Source organism: Ciona intestinalis, chromosome 8 (assembly GCF_000224145.3).
Source record: "Ciona intestinalis chromosome 8, KH, whole genome shotgun sequence".
NCBI lineage: Eukaryota > Metazoa > Chordata > Ascidiacea > Phlebobranchia > Cionidae > Ciona > Ciona intestinalis.
This window is the reverse complement of record NC_020173.2, coordinates 4,459,531-4,473,146: the sequence shown is the minus strand read 5'-3', so window position 1 is coordinate 4,473,146 and position 13,616 is coordinate 4,459,531. Positions and strand designations below refer to the sequence as shown.

Below are 13,616 nucleotides of genomic sequence, written 5' to 3'. Positions count from 1 at the left end.
GGAGTAAGAATACGCTTGAAAGTTGTATTTCGTAAATGTGTTGGCGTGTTTATAGTTGACTATGAAATCGCTGTGCTATACTATATAAAAGCTGCATGACAAATACACGGACTGAAACGAAAGTGATTTTTAAAGGTTGTAATATGTTGTATGGTGGGTGTAAACGCTTGGATGTCACTTTTGTGTGAAATTAACTATAATACGTGGCGTTAATGCGAACATTATATTTTACGATGTTGAACGCTTTGTATTTATTTAGAAGGTGATTCACGATTTATTTATTTGACGGTAAACAATATAGTGAAACTGGTTAAGTAGACAAACAACCGTAAAGCTTGATAACTTAACCGACGAACTAAGAGGAATCATTCTTACTCCAATAGTTGTGTAGCAGATCACGTATATGTTGTCTGTCTGATATACATGTTACATTTTATGTGTTAGATTGAAGTAAAATATTTTAGTAGAAAAATTAGACAGTTTTTTAAAAATGGAGAAAAACGAAACAGTTTCTGTTGAAACCGAAACTTGTTCAGCCGAAAATGAACAGACTGATGAAGCAGAAAACGGGAAAGAGGAATTATTTGTTAGTCGTGTTAAGGTAAGTGTTGTATGTTGTTTTTTGTTCAAGCAACATTATAATCATACTTGGTTTATCCTTCAGTATGAAGCACAGGAAGTAAAACTGAACGAAACATTGGAAAGGCTGCGTCGTTATGAAGAAAGTAAGTTCACTTACTTATCTTATTACCCATGTTGTTAGGACAGTTTCATACGATTTGTGATTTAACATTTAATTATTGCCACTGTTGAGTTCCTGTTGTAAAGAGTTAAAACAACTGATTGATGAGTATGAGCCTTATAACACTTTCAATACATTTTGTCCTACGAGGGGCAGCAGTATAGAATTAGAGCGCTTCAATAGGGTAGGGGCGATAGCTCGACACTGCCACCATTGCGGGCGTATGCTTTCTTGGGTACGTCACAACTGCTCCAACACAGTGGGACCATAATGGGTCGCCTAAATTGATTGTCAGCCAAAATATAAATATGGAAAAGTATCACCCGCACAGTATCGCGTATGGGTTTCACTTGCAAGAGTGTATATAACGTTAATCCCTATTTCCCCGCCACGCGTGGATTAATAAGTAACAATCATCCAATCCCTTACATATAGAAATGTTGATATGCCCAACTTTTAAGGGGCATTGATCTGACTTGACATAGTTCAACAAATGATTCATTATTGTTACACTGAAAGTGTGTTATATAACTTTTCAAATTTTATGTTTTATTATATTTGATTTATATAACCACATTAAATTACGTAAAGTGACGGGCGAGATCGAACAAGAATTCAACGAAATGCAGAATTCCCTCACAAGAGAACGAATGAAGAGTGAAAAAGCGATGACAATTGCTGCGAAAGTCTACAAACAAAATACCGCTTTAAGAGTAAGTCAAACATAGCAAAATAAATTAAAAGTTTCATGTACATTTATACATACAAAAGCATAAGTATCAGACTTCGTATAAGATTGATATACATGACCGATTTTTAATTTAAATCGTCATGTGTGGAACAAAGAGTATAATGTTGGGGTCTTCGTAACGACGTAACCAAACACGTATTAAAAGTAACACTCACGTAACTTTTAGCTGATTCACAAAGACGTACTTGTGCCTTTACCTGAAGATTAGTTAAATATTAAACGAATGTCCCCAGTTCTATGAAATATAGTTACAGTCCAAGACAACAACTTTATTAGTTCAAGGAATCCAGTTTCCTTCTGTGACACTTGTGTTCAAATATAAACTTTGTATGGATTGACAGATAAACGAAGCAACCTTAATATTTGGGTACGTGTCAATAAGCAAAGGCACTTTATTTGTGAGGGACAATATGATCGGCCAGAGGCACTTATGCAGTTTTTCCACATTTTTGGGTAATGTTTTATAAATAGCCTTACGACGCAAAGACAACAATTCATGATTAATTTTGTATAAATTTCTGACTTGCTAATGTTTACAGAAACGAACTTCTCGTTTGAGTGAGCGTAGTCATCGTCACCAGAAGTGGGCGGAAGAGAGTCAGATATCTCAACTTTCGGTTCCGAACGAAATTGATGAGAACTCGGTTGATGACGTCAGCTTGGGGACGGATATTGTGAGCCAAGAGATTGAAGATATGAAAACAGGTTGGGGGAACATGGGACACCTTTAACACATATTATCCAAGTACCCTGGTGTTTTAAACAATTAACAACAGTCTATGGGAGTCGTGAGGATACGGTTTTATATTTTATTTGTTTACTACTAAATGGGACGAGAAAATATAGTTAAAATGTGTCCCATCATCTCCCACTCTATACTGTATTAGAAATACCTTTGCTTCTACAGTACTGCGGGGTAAGATAGATACCGTTAGTACATAATATTCTAATGTTTATAAAAATTAATAACGAGTGAGGATACGGTTATAGAGTATAGGTTATAAATTGGGACTCATTTTCACCTACTGTATATCGGAAATCATTGTGGCTTGGTTTACTGTCATATAGCCAGGAATCGATAATGCTCGTATTTATACAGTTATACCAATATATCTGTTGATTTAAATAGATTTATATTATTTTAGGTAACTCTGCCGAACAACAGCTGGAAGAGGCAAGGAACGAAATTTCACACTTGCAAACACAGGTTAGTGGTAAATATGTTTATCATGAAAAGGTTGCAAATCTCTTTTTGATATATATATGAATTCTATAGAAGTAAAATGGTCAAAAAGTCCTGTACACGTAACAAAAAATCAGTATTTCAAATAAGAAAAAAATATTTAAAACAGCAATTACTTCTTTTAAGCAATATAAATTTATATTTTAATAAAAATAATTAGTTTACACAACAATATGTTTTTTAAATTTGCAAACCGAATACAAAAAAATTACTTTAAAACAGAACAATTACTTCTTTTAAGCAGTATAAAATTGGAATTTTATAAAAAAAAAATCATTTACATTATATTTTAAAAAACATTTTTTTTTTCAAATTTGGAAACCGAATTAAAAAATTCACTTTAAAAGAATACAATTACTTGTTTGAACAATTTAAAACTAACATTTCATTACAAAATATCGTTTACATTAGTTTGTACAACATTTTTTTTTTAAATTTGCAAACCGAATTCAAAACAAATTTTTCGGTAAAACAGTAGCCTACATCTAGTTTCTGGTTTTAAGACAGAAGAACGGTTATCATAATTGTGTTAATATTGTAACGTTTTATATCTTGTATTGGCAATCGGCCCGTGCACGCGATACCACAACCAAGGGGAAACTGAATGTCACTTAACAAAACCATGCGATCGACTCTTAAAAACACAACGGTTCACGCAAAACATAAAGATCATGAAAATACAAAACAGTAAAGTACCATACGAACACATTATTACAACATATCATTACAATATTCCTAATTTACTGCCAAGTGGAAAGTTAAAATTGAAAAAAACATGTGTCTTACCCCAACCTAATATACTTATTTCTTATTGCTAAAATATTTTTGTAGTGGCACGAGGTGGACAATAAATTACAGACGATGATTGACGAAAACGAAAAATTAAAAGAAGCGATTCAAGTTCACCAAGAAGGTAGGTTTTGATAAGCTACAATATTCTTATAACTCCAACCACACTTCTAGGGTGTACACCACCATACGCCCTTATGTATATATAGTAGGGCGGGGAAGATGGATGTCGTTAACACGTAATATCCGATGTTTATAAATCAATGGTTTATAGGCCAATTCAGGTAAAACGTTAAGTTCTCAAAATCCTGGCATGCGTGCCGTATGACTTTACCAATTAAAAAGATATATTAGAAAAATTTTAGGCTCGGAAAAAATTGACTTCTGTAGCAAAACGAACTACGCTTAGTAGTAACATTCTGTGGTTATCATTTCAAGGAACAAAGAAATATTGTTGGTGGGAAACATTATTTATTTTCATGCAGCGGAAACTGCAGCAGCATTAGAGCTTGAGAGTCTGATGAATAAACTGGATCTTGAATATCAAGTGAGAAAACGAGCAGAAACATTGGCAGCAAAGATGTACGGGGAAAATAAATCGTGGCAGGTTGGATCATATGAGAAAAAAAACTATTTTTTTATCCATGTTTTGTCTTTTTTTTAAACTTTTTTTTGTTCATGTTTCGTCCATGTTGTGTCTATGTTCTAAAATATTTTTTCGAAACTTTTTTTCATGTTTTGTCTACGATTTTTTCTTCATTTTTTCCTTGTTTTATCCACGTTTTGTTATCTTGAGATAGCTATATCCAACCAACGTTTTACTGTTTCTTATTAGAAACAAAGCGTGATGCGAAAGAAGAGTGATGGTAGAGATAGTGATGCAAAAGAGAAGGCGCTCAATGATGCTCTGGAGGAAGTGAAACGATTGAGTGAAGAACTCGAAGAGGAAAAAATATTGAACCAGCAAAAAGTTAGTTGGGTTAAAGTAAATCGGTTTGTTGTTAATTACACCAAGTGTAACCTTAAAAAATGTAGGTGCCATTTGGTGTCTATGCAGGTATACATGAGTCGCATGATTTACATTATCTCACGACTCCCATATATGCAGGTATACAGTCGCATGCAGGTACACAGTTGCATGATTTACATATCCTCATGACTCCCATAGACCGTTGTTAATTGTTTAAAGCATAATTAAGATATTTGGATATTATGTACTAAAGGAGTTCCGTCTTCCCCAACCCTATAATTAAGTTTTGAACTAACTTTTACAGATTGAAGAGTTACAAGAAATAATCGACTCTTCATCTGATCGTCAAGACGAAGTTGATGAGCTAAAGAGGAGAGAAGACCAACTTTTGTTCAAGCTTCGGGATGTTACAAATGAGAAAGACCTTCTCATAAAGAAGTGTAACCAATTGGAAGATGATCTAGTAAAAGCGAAGAGGCAACCTCGATCTTTACGACCTGCTCCCCCTCCTCCTAACATTCCTCCTCCCACTCCCATCCCTGCGCCTCCCCCTCCTCCTGGTGTTGCTTCAAACGGAAAGAGTTTAGATCCACTAAGGTAGAATAATTTTCTTGAATTCACAAATTAAGTTTGTACCTATTTATTCTGGCGATGGAGTTTTAACACCGGTATCCCATTTTATACCTTGCGAGTAATTGTAGAAGTGAATTAGTATGCGATTGTTTTAGTTCTTGCACGGCTGAAATTTGTAAGATCTATTATTGAGTATTGGGTTAGAGTTAGACCCATAACGCTTGCGCTTTGTTCAAGACCAATTAAACCCACAATGTTAAACCAACGCGGTATCCTTGAACATGAAGCGTTCAGCACTGTGCAATAAATAAGAACAAAACCAATTTTGAGTTTGTAGTTAATTTTTCTTGTTTTTTTTTTATTATCTAACAACCTTGCAATTTGGATGCGCAAAACAATGTTTAAACATAACAATAAGTATTAAATTCTTGTTCCAGTAAATTAAAACAACTCGTCTACCAACGAAAAGCTGCAAGGGGAGCTCTCGGCGGTAAGAAAGTGAACCCAAACGAACGTAAGCAGGTCACACACGGGCTGATGGTGTACGCAGATGCCATGGATGAAATGATGCAACGAATCAAGACTGGCAACGTCGGACTGAAGAAAGTTCGACGCTACAGTGAAATACCTGAAGGGGGTGATTATAAAGAAACGGAAAAATATGGAACCCTTGGCCCGTCAGCATCAGGACAGTTTAATGACGGACTGGATGACTTAAAAGAGGGCGACGTTTTCTCTGCTCTGAGAAAGGGCTTGAAACCGCCAGGCACCAACACCTTGGGCGTTAGCGGAAGAAAGACATCGGAGCCAGCAGTACCGATGCACATACGCCAACAACTTCGCAAATTACACACAACAGATTCGGATGATATGGAACTTGAGCAAAGTAATGAGGTAAAAACGTTTACTCAGAAAGTCATTAAAATTTCTACACCGACAGCATATCGTGTATAGGCCCTATAAAGCTGGTTGGCAACCCTTTCCAATTAATAAGGTACACGACCAATTTAGTTTGCGTCAAGATTTTAAAAAGTTGTTGTTTACCTGAAACAGACAAATATATTTCTAATTTCAAAAATAGATTTGCTTATATTTATTCTGTTATTTTTCTACGGCATTGTGCCCAGACAAATCAATTCTCCATTCAATTAAAACGCATGCTCTCATAGGGGAATATAGCAGCTGCTATACAGATTTATAGTAGTTTGGATGATTTTGTCTTTGTAAAGTCGGCTCACAAACAAAAACAAATTTTCCAATATTTCAATATTGAAAGCTCATATTTATAGATTTTAATGTATTTTGGGCATTTTTTACATTTTTTCCACCGGTAAAAATATTTCTGTTTTTTTAATCAGATCCACCACATAATTATTTGCATTATTGCAGAACATGCTGCCCCCTTCAAGAGGATTACACCGTAATGTACAATGCAGTGTGCGACACCCGAAAGAAATTTCTCCTGAGCTGCAAAAAATTCTGGATGCCAAACGGGCAAAAGCAAAAAAACAACAGCAAAGCGTGGAAACGGAAGAAAGCTTATAAGAAAAGACATTTTAGCATCGTAATCACTGAAGTGCTAATTTAGACTATAGATATAAACCTTACATATAGCGTTGTACCGATTATAAGACTTCCGCTACAAATTTTGGGGACCCAAGTTATGTTGGCTCCAAAGCGTGCTGTATAGTAGGGTGCGGAAGATATCGTCCAATTTGGTAGTAAACAAAAAGTATTCAAGAATTAGAAAACCGTATCCCCACGACTCCATAGAACCTTGTTAATTGTTTAAAACACGATAATTGGATATTAAGAGCTATAGGTGTCCCATCTCCCCCACCCTACTATATATTGTTACTTTTAGTATTGTGAATACCAAGCACTACTATGCATATGAAAAAAAATATGTAAAAGCAAAATTACTTTTAATAATAAGTCGGTCGTGTTTGCAAATGAAAATAGTACAAAAGTATGATCATAAAGTCGTATTATTAAACCATGGTTATAATTTTCGAACGATGACGAAAAAAGGTTTCATGTTAAAAAAGAAAATCTAAAAATTCTGCGGCGACCTAACAATTAACCTACTTAGATTTGAACGTCCGTAACAGACAGACGTATCAATGTTGAAGATAACGTTGCGAAATTCCAGTTGCTTACCAACACAAAACAACAAAATGCTTAAATTTTGTGCATGTTTATTTGATTTATGTAGTTTATCATAAAAGAGCACAACAATATGAAAGCAAAGGTGCAGAGCTGCTTCTGCAACTTCACAGTTCAGCAGCAAATTGAGCAAGGACCGCACTGGGCAAGAAAGAAACAAAGAACACTAGAACGAGTGAAACAACAGTGGTGGGGGGGGGGGGCTAAATAAGTATGTCGCATTTGACAACTGAGAGCGGACGGCAGGTATGGAATGATATTGAAGCTGAACGAATTTAGATTTATCAAATTTGTATAAATTTCTACCATCACAGGGAAATTGAATGATTAGTTGTCACAGCTCGATTGAGCAGCGTTCAGCCTTCTAGCGATTCCTTAAGTTTGAACAGTGACGTGGAAATGTTAAAATTGATGGAACTAAGTACCAGAGGTGATAGTTAAACTACACTGTAACCTCGTCTCTGTTGCCTCGAAACTGTAGTCCGTCGTCGCTCGTTAAAATAACACCGGTGGATTTTACCTCCTGCGAGCAAACAGTATCTATGATGTCACAGAGAGCCTTCGTGACGTCAGAGGGGCTGAAAATGGACAGTGTTTCATTGGTTGGTGTGATGTCACCGTCCAAGTTGGATGACGCTTCTTCCGTCACAGAAGACAAAGTGACGTCACAATCCTCGGCGAATACGTCAGGTTTTGTGCTGTCGATGCTCGGCTTTGGTATCGTCCATCCTAATATGGGCATCACCGAGGAGGAGGAGGAGGAGGAAAACGATGAGGAGGAGAAGAGAGAAGAGGAGCAGGTGGTGGTAGGGAGAGATTTGTAAAGAGGAGAGATGGAGTCTTCCTCGTCCATTGGGAAGTTACGGGAGGTATTGGATGCTGCGGGGTGATCAGGGGAGTCTATGAACAGATGGGACATGTTTTGATGATTTTTCACAACTGGAGAATTTCCGACCGATGACCCAGGTGTTGCAGTAAGGACATTGACCATAGGGGTCGACTCTTCTTCGCCGGTGGGTGAAGAGAGACGCTCTTTCACTTCTTCTAATGTCGTGTCGATCACCACCATACGTTGGTGTAGTTCAGGGTTGGATAGCGTGGGCTGTAGTTTGCTGCCGTAGCGGGGTTTTGAGGGACTTTGAAAGTTCGGGTTCGAAAATGACTGAGCGAGTTGGTGAACTCTGCCGGTGGGTGGTTTGGTCGTGCATGACTCGCTACGGGACAGACCGGCCGCTGAGCGGGGTGGGGGAGCTGATAGTAGAGTTATGGGTGATGATGTGAGACTCCGACTTCTTCTACACATAGCAGATTGGTTGGGTGATTCTATGGGCGGAGAAGGCGACACTTCCATATTTTCATCATTGTCGATACTTTTAGACACAGCGAGACTTAGTCGGGATCTTGAGAGGGGTTTGCGGCGTGAAAATAATGGAGATTGGCGTCTGCTTTCTTTCTTTACGGGAACATTACGGTTGATACCGCTTTGCTGGTTGGCTGTCATGCTGCGATTCCGGTACCACGAGTTTAGGCCGCCTCTGTCGCTTTTTACTGAAGAAGAGCGTTTCACAGGCACCGCTTCGGGCGCGGGTGGAGCCCGACGATCAGATGACCAACGACTGGGATTCGAGGGTTCAGATCCCGCGGAGGAGCCACGCCGAGATTGAAACTTCGCAGTCGCTTCGGTGATAGAGTTGACCCATTGCTTACGGTCGTGCTCATCGGCCGCTATGAGAGTATACGATAAACCCAACTCGTCGGATCGAACTCGAAACGCGTATTTAGCTGGGACAAAAAAAACGCATTAAAACTTTGCCTAAATATCCCACTAACCAACTGTGACCAACTTGACACTACACATACCTTTATCGCCGCTCAAAATTCCGCCACGAAATGATCCACTCATTCGTCCGCCCTCGTCACCTTCTATAATAAGATGACTGAGTGGTATTGGGCGTCGGTAGACTTGGTATGACTTGTCGTTCCGTGTTACATTGCGTGCAAGCACCAGCACCAGGTCGAATAGAAAGACGTGAAGTTTCTACACAACGAGACAATGTGAACGATTAGCTGACCAAGCTAACGATGGAAAACTTCCTTATGAGACGTGTGAGTCAGTAGTTTGACACGGCTGGTTAAAAATACTCGGCTATGTTTCCTGCTATTGCAAGTTATAGCAATACACGGTGACATATGTAAGTTAAACAAGTTGAAACTATAATTTTGGCACTTCATTGTTTAATCATTTGCACGCTATATAGCAATGTGCTGTGATTGGTAAAGTAGCTATTTTAACGCCGCTAAAGATGTTTGTTTTAGATAACGGATCTTAAGATACTTGTCTGTCCCAATTTCGGTGCTACGCTCAATTTAACGGATAATGGAACTATGACGTCACAGAGCATGCTTACGTCACTAGAGTAGTGTTAAGACATACCGTGCCACGGGAGCTTTTAAGTTGCCCTGAGCATATGAGGGCACGACTTTCTTCCAATTCTGGGCATTTTTGTTTGTCGTCCAAGAAATCCAGTTTACTTAGAACAAATCTAGATTGTCGCTCGCCTGTGAGGTCATCAACTCGCGTTATGACGTCATTAACCATCGTCAGCTGTAAGAAAACATTGATGTGAAAATAGATTCGTAGGTGTTCTTATTTGACTTCAAAAAGCGGAACCTTTGGTTATACAAGCATCTTTTGTAGTGGACGTAGTTTAGGTTTTAATCCGACCTGCGATACGGCGCCGTGATGGCGCTATGAGATCGTAAGGACACTTGAAACAACAAACGAGCGCCGTTTGGTAGCGTATTGCGAGCATAACTTGTTGGGTTTGGTACTCAAAACCGGGTGAATGAAAAATAAACGATATTCTGGGTGGCGAGATTACAGGCTGGGCTAGTTTTGTATCTTAGCGAGAAGAGAGTGGCTCTGGGTAACTCCGGTCTCCAAGGAAAATAAAACACGGAGATTCAATTACACGGCGACTAGATAGCGGTCTACGTTAACGGTGTTACGTAAGATTGCGGCAAAACAGCAGCTTTACATGCGACGAATTGATAAAAAAGATTCCGCCAAGGCTCGGTTAATGGAGTCGGATCGAAGATTTTCAGTTTGAAATCGATGGCACAGAAATAGGCCGAGTAAGGGAGAAATTCACTTTCGTATGCGGAAGCATGAATGTAGAGCCAAGTCACGATGCGTGTTGTACATTGTGCATATAATGTACAAGGGAGAGAAAGGGTACTATGGTACGTGCATTGACCATTGTGCACTCATATCCGGTTGGCAGATGTCCGATTTGGGGATTTTAACATTTCAAGATACGGAGCAACTAATTGGCATATATAACGAATATATACCAATCGAAAAAAAAGCGTTTATTTTTTAGTATTTCATTCAAAAACGGTCGACCGGTGCCTTGATAAATCAAATAATTGGCCGATTTAGACAAAAGAATCCATAAATCGACCATTACTTCCGTAATATGAACGAAATTTGTATTATAACTCCAGAGTGCCAGCTCTGGTTACGAAAAACGTTTTTCACCTAAGTAATTAAGCGCGGTAGGCCGTTTTAAAGTTTTATTGTCGCGTATAATATAAAATTGTCAAAATTCCCACTGCTGAAGCAAAGATTAAATAATTGCATGCGATAAAAGCGCAAAGCAAGTACTTACCGCTTTTTCAAGCTGTACAGCGTCCGGGTGATCGGATGGAGTCGCTTTGAGAACATTTTTCAACAACAACGGATACTTGACAAGCCGAGTGCGTGGTAGGTCGAGGTACGACCACAAGTCGAGCTTGCGACTGAACGGAGATTCGAGGCAACGTTGCAGGAAATCACGAACCCTCGCCTCCTTGTTGACCACAGCATCCAAGGTGCCTTTGGCGTCAGCTTGATTCGCACAATACTCATTATATGGTGTAAGGGTGGGAAACTGGAACAGTATTGGAAAGTTACATTGACTGCAGTTGATACTGATACTACATGGTAAAAATCAACAAAAATATACATTGCACGGCATATTGAACTCACAGACAATACTGTTTTAATTTAAAAACTACTCTTTCTGGATAAAAAAAGTAAAATTTGCAACTAATGCTTCGTCTGCCATGCAGCAAAACATCCTACGTTTTACTTTCATACCAGAAGAGCAGTTTCGAAATGACAATAGTGCACGGTTGCAACAGCACAACGTTTTTCAGTTTCTACTCAAACACGAAGTGCCTAATGCTATTTCGGTAAAAAAGTAAAACTACCGTCTTTCTATGTATGGCAGACAAAACATTGGTTATGTTTCTGATGCTTTAAATTTAAAGTGATTTTACAATATCCTACTGTTATATCACCACACTACAATGACTACGTGCAAACATCTTACCCAGGAAAGAAACACGTGACCGATGGCGTCACATTTTCCATCTGATGTCCTCTCAGCTTCCAGATGCTGGAGAAGATTTTCATGAAGAGGAAGAAGGCAATCCAGTTTCCCGAAGATGCGAGTGACCTCGTCTTCTGTGAGCATCTTAAGAGTCACCATCGAGTCCCTATACGTCTGTCGAGGAAAGAAAACAGTTTTGAAATTATGTTTTTTTTGTACTTTACGTAGTCACACAGTCGAATATAAATAGATTTAATAACACAAGTTTCACAATTCTCTAATTCATTAATCATATTATAATTGCACTTGCAAAACGTTTTTGTCGTGTTCCTTATATATGATAGCTACGAAACAGAGTTCTGTATGTGCAAAGTGCAATATATCACTTCGATTTCACATTTTCGGTGCGGTTACTGTGGTTGAAAATCATTCAATTGCCCAACACTAACAGTATTGGCTGCTAAATTGATTGCAGCAAAAGTATATTGCAGACTGGATGGTCTTACAGTCAAATGGCTATTTAATTAGCACGGCGCTGGTTCCTTGTTGCACCGGTGTGTTATATTTGCCGAAAGCAGGTGCAGCAGACCAGAAGTAGTTTAGCAAAGCATAAGATAATAAACCGTATGTTTATATAGGAAGTCTGCACAGGCGACCCGGTAAAACAGCGTGGGTTTTTGTTTTGATATTGTTTTTTATTTTACCGGTTTCGAAACCAGACGACAAAAACATGTTTTTAAACGGGCAGGGATTAGAACGAAAAGCGTTTTTAAATATTTGGAAATTTTTCTTTGGATTGATTTTTACGTTGCCACAGGGGCATACGGTTTAAGTCCAAGCTGCCCTAATACTTTAAAATGTGTTTTAATGTTAAAAAGTATTTATACACGAAAATACCACATGTGGCAATTCTAGCAGAGTAAATATTAAACGAATTAACAAAATAATACAACGGTTTAAATTACCTGTTTAGCCATGCGCAGGTCGTCCACTAAGTCACATTCACCCTGATAAAGTTCGAAAATCGTTTCCTGTCGTTTTAGTTCGGCTTCTTCTACCCCGCGATGATCGAATGTCTCACACCACAGTTTACTGCGACGGTTTTTCGTTACGCTACCGCTGTTGCTACGTTTCCCCGGTGTACTGCCGGATGAGGGAGTCGAACCCGCAGCCCCTGTGTTTTGTTGACTGCCGGGTGGTCTGTACGGCTTGAAGGATGGAGCTGGAGACTCTTTAAAACTTGAAGAGCGCTGTGACAATATGGAAATGTTAAAATTGGTATACATATGATACGCTATGGTAAATACTACTAGAGCAAGTTATAACAAAAATATTTTTTACGTATTTAGAATATTTAAACAATTTCCCTATATAACAACGGTCAATATCTGTCCAGCTGATATTAATTTCCAAACTACTAATGACTAATGCAACGACACACTTAATTCAAAGTACAAACTATTTAATATCATGTTCACCTCTCGTGCAGTAACAGCACTTGGTACAGTAGGAAGTTTATGAATCGTCATAATTTTGCTCGATTTTTGCCAATAACTGTCGACTTTACGTGCTAGCGACCCGCTACACAGTGTACGGGCACGGTCACGCATTTATAATTAAAGTTAAGCAAGTCTGCAACAAAAACTTTCGTCCATAAACAGCTAGCTTGAAACTAAACAATATTCGAACGAATTTCACTAAATTTCTCGATTATAAAATACACCTTAAAGGTATGCGACAACTGAAAAGATCTCACAAAAGAAAACGTGACGCACGGCCTCGGACCGAAATACCAACTCGTTTTTTCTACGTGGGTCTTGCAGCAGCAACACTACTGTACGCACAAATTAATTCGCTCAGATATTTTTGGCACCATCGGTCAACATATTAGTAACACCATGCCACAAATGAGCTCAACTAAAGTAACATCACGTTGGTGGTTACAGTTATTAAAACGACTTTAAATTGGTGGGCTGTTCCTGTACGTAATAACGACTAAAACTGAC

General features: G+C 38.4%; 2 protein-coding genes across 2 annotated transcripts in view; one reads left to right on the top strand and one right to left on the bottom strand.

Annotated features, from left to right (window-relative positions):
- The first annotated feature begins 1,479 nt into the window (after positions 1-1,479).
- LOC100183309 (shootin-1-like) lies at positions 1,480-7,436 on the top strand. The gene is made up of 8 exons (XM_026835574.1): positions 1,480-2,198; positions 2,639-2,700; positions 3,568-3,649; positions 4,011-4,132; positions 4,361-4,495; positions 4,800-5,092; positions 5,506-5,962; positions 6,458-7,436. Exons 1-8 carry the CDS (start codon positions 2,189-2,191, stop codon positions 6,611-6,613), a joined length of 1,317 nt encoding a protein of 438 aa, XP_026691375.1. The 5' UTR covers positions 1,480-2,188; the 3' UTR covers positions 6,614-7,436.
- LOC100175479 overlaps positions 7,253-13,616 on the bottom strand; it is a 22,190-nt gene continuing 15,826 nt past the window's right edge. Inside the window, exons 4-9 of the mRNA XM_018812779.2 lie at positions 12,576-12,860; positions 11,611-11,784; positions 10,906-11,166; positions 9,669-9,839; positions 9,095-9,272; positions 7,253-9,016 (exon numbers count right to left, since the gene is read on the bottom strand). Coding sequence (XP_018668324.1) covers positions 7,677-9,016; positions 9,095-9,272; positions 9,669-9,839; positions 10,906-11,166; positions 11,611-11,784; positions 12,576-12,860 — 2,409 coding nt within the window. The 3' untranslated portion in view covers positions 7,253-7,676. The remainder of the gene's footprint in view (positions 9,017-9,094; positions 9,273-9,668; positions 9,840-10,905; positions 11,167-11,610; positions 11,785-12,575; positions 12,861-13,616) is intronic.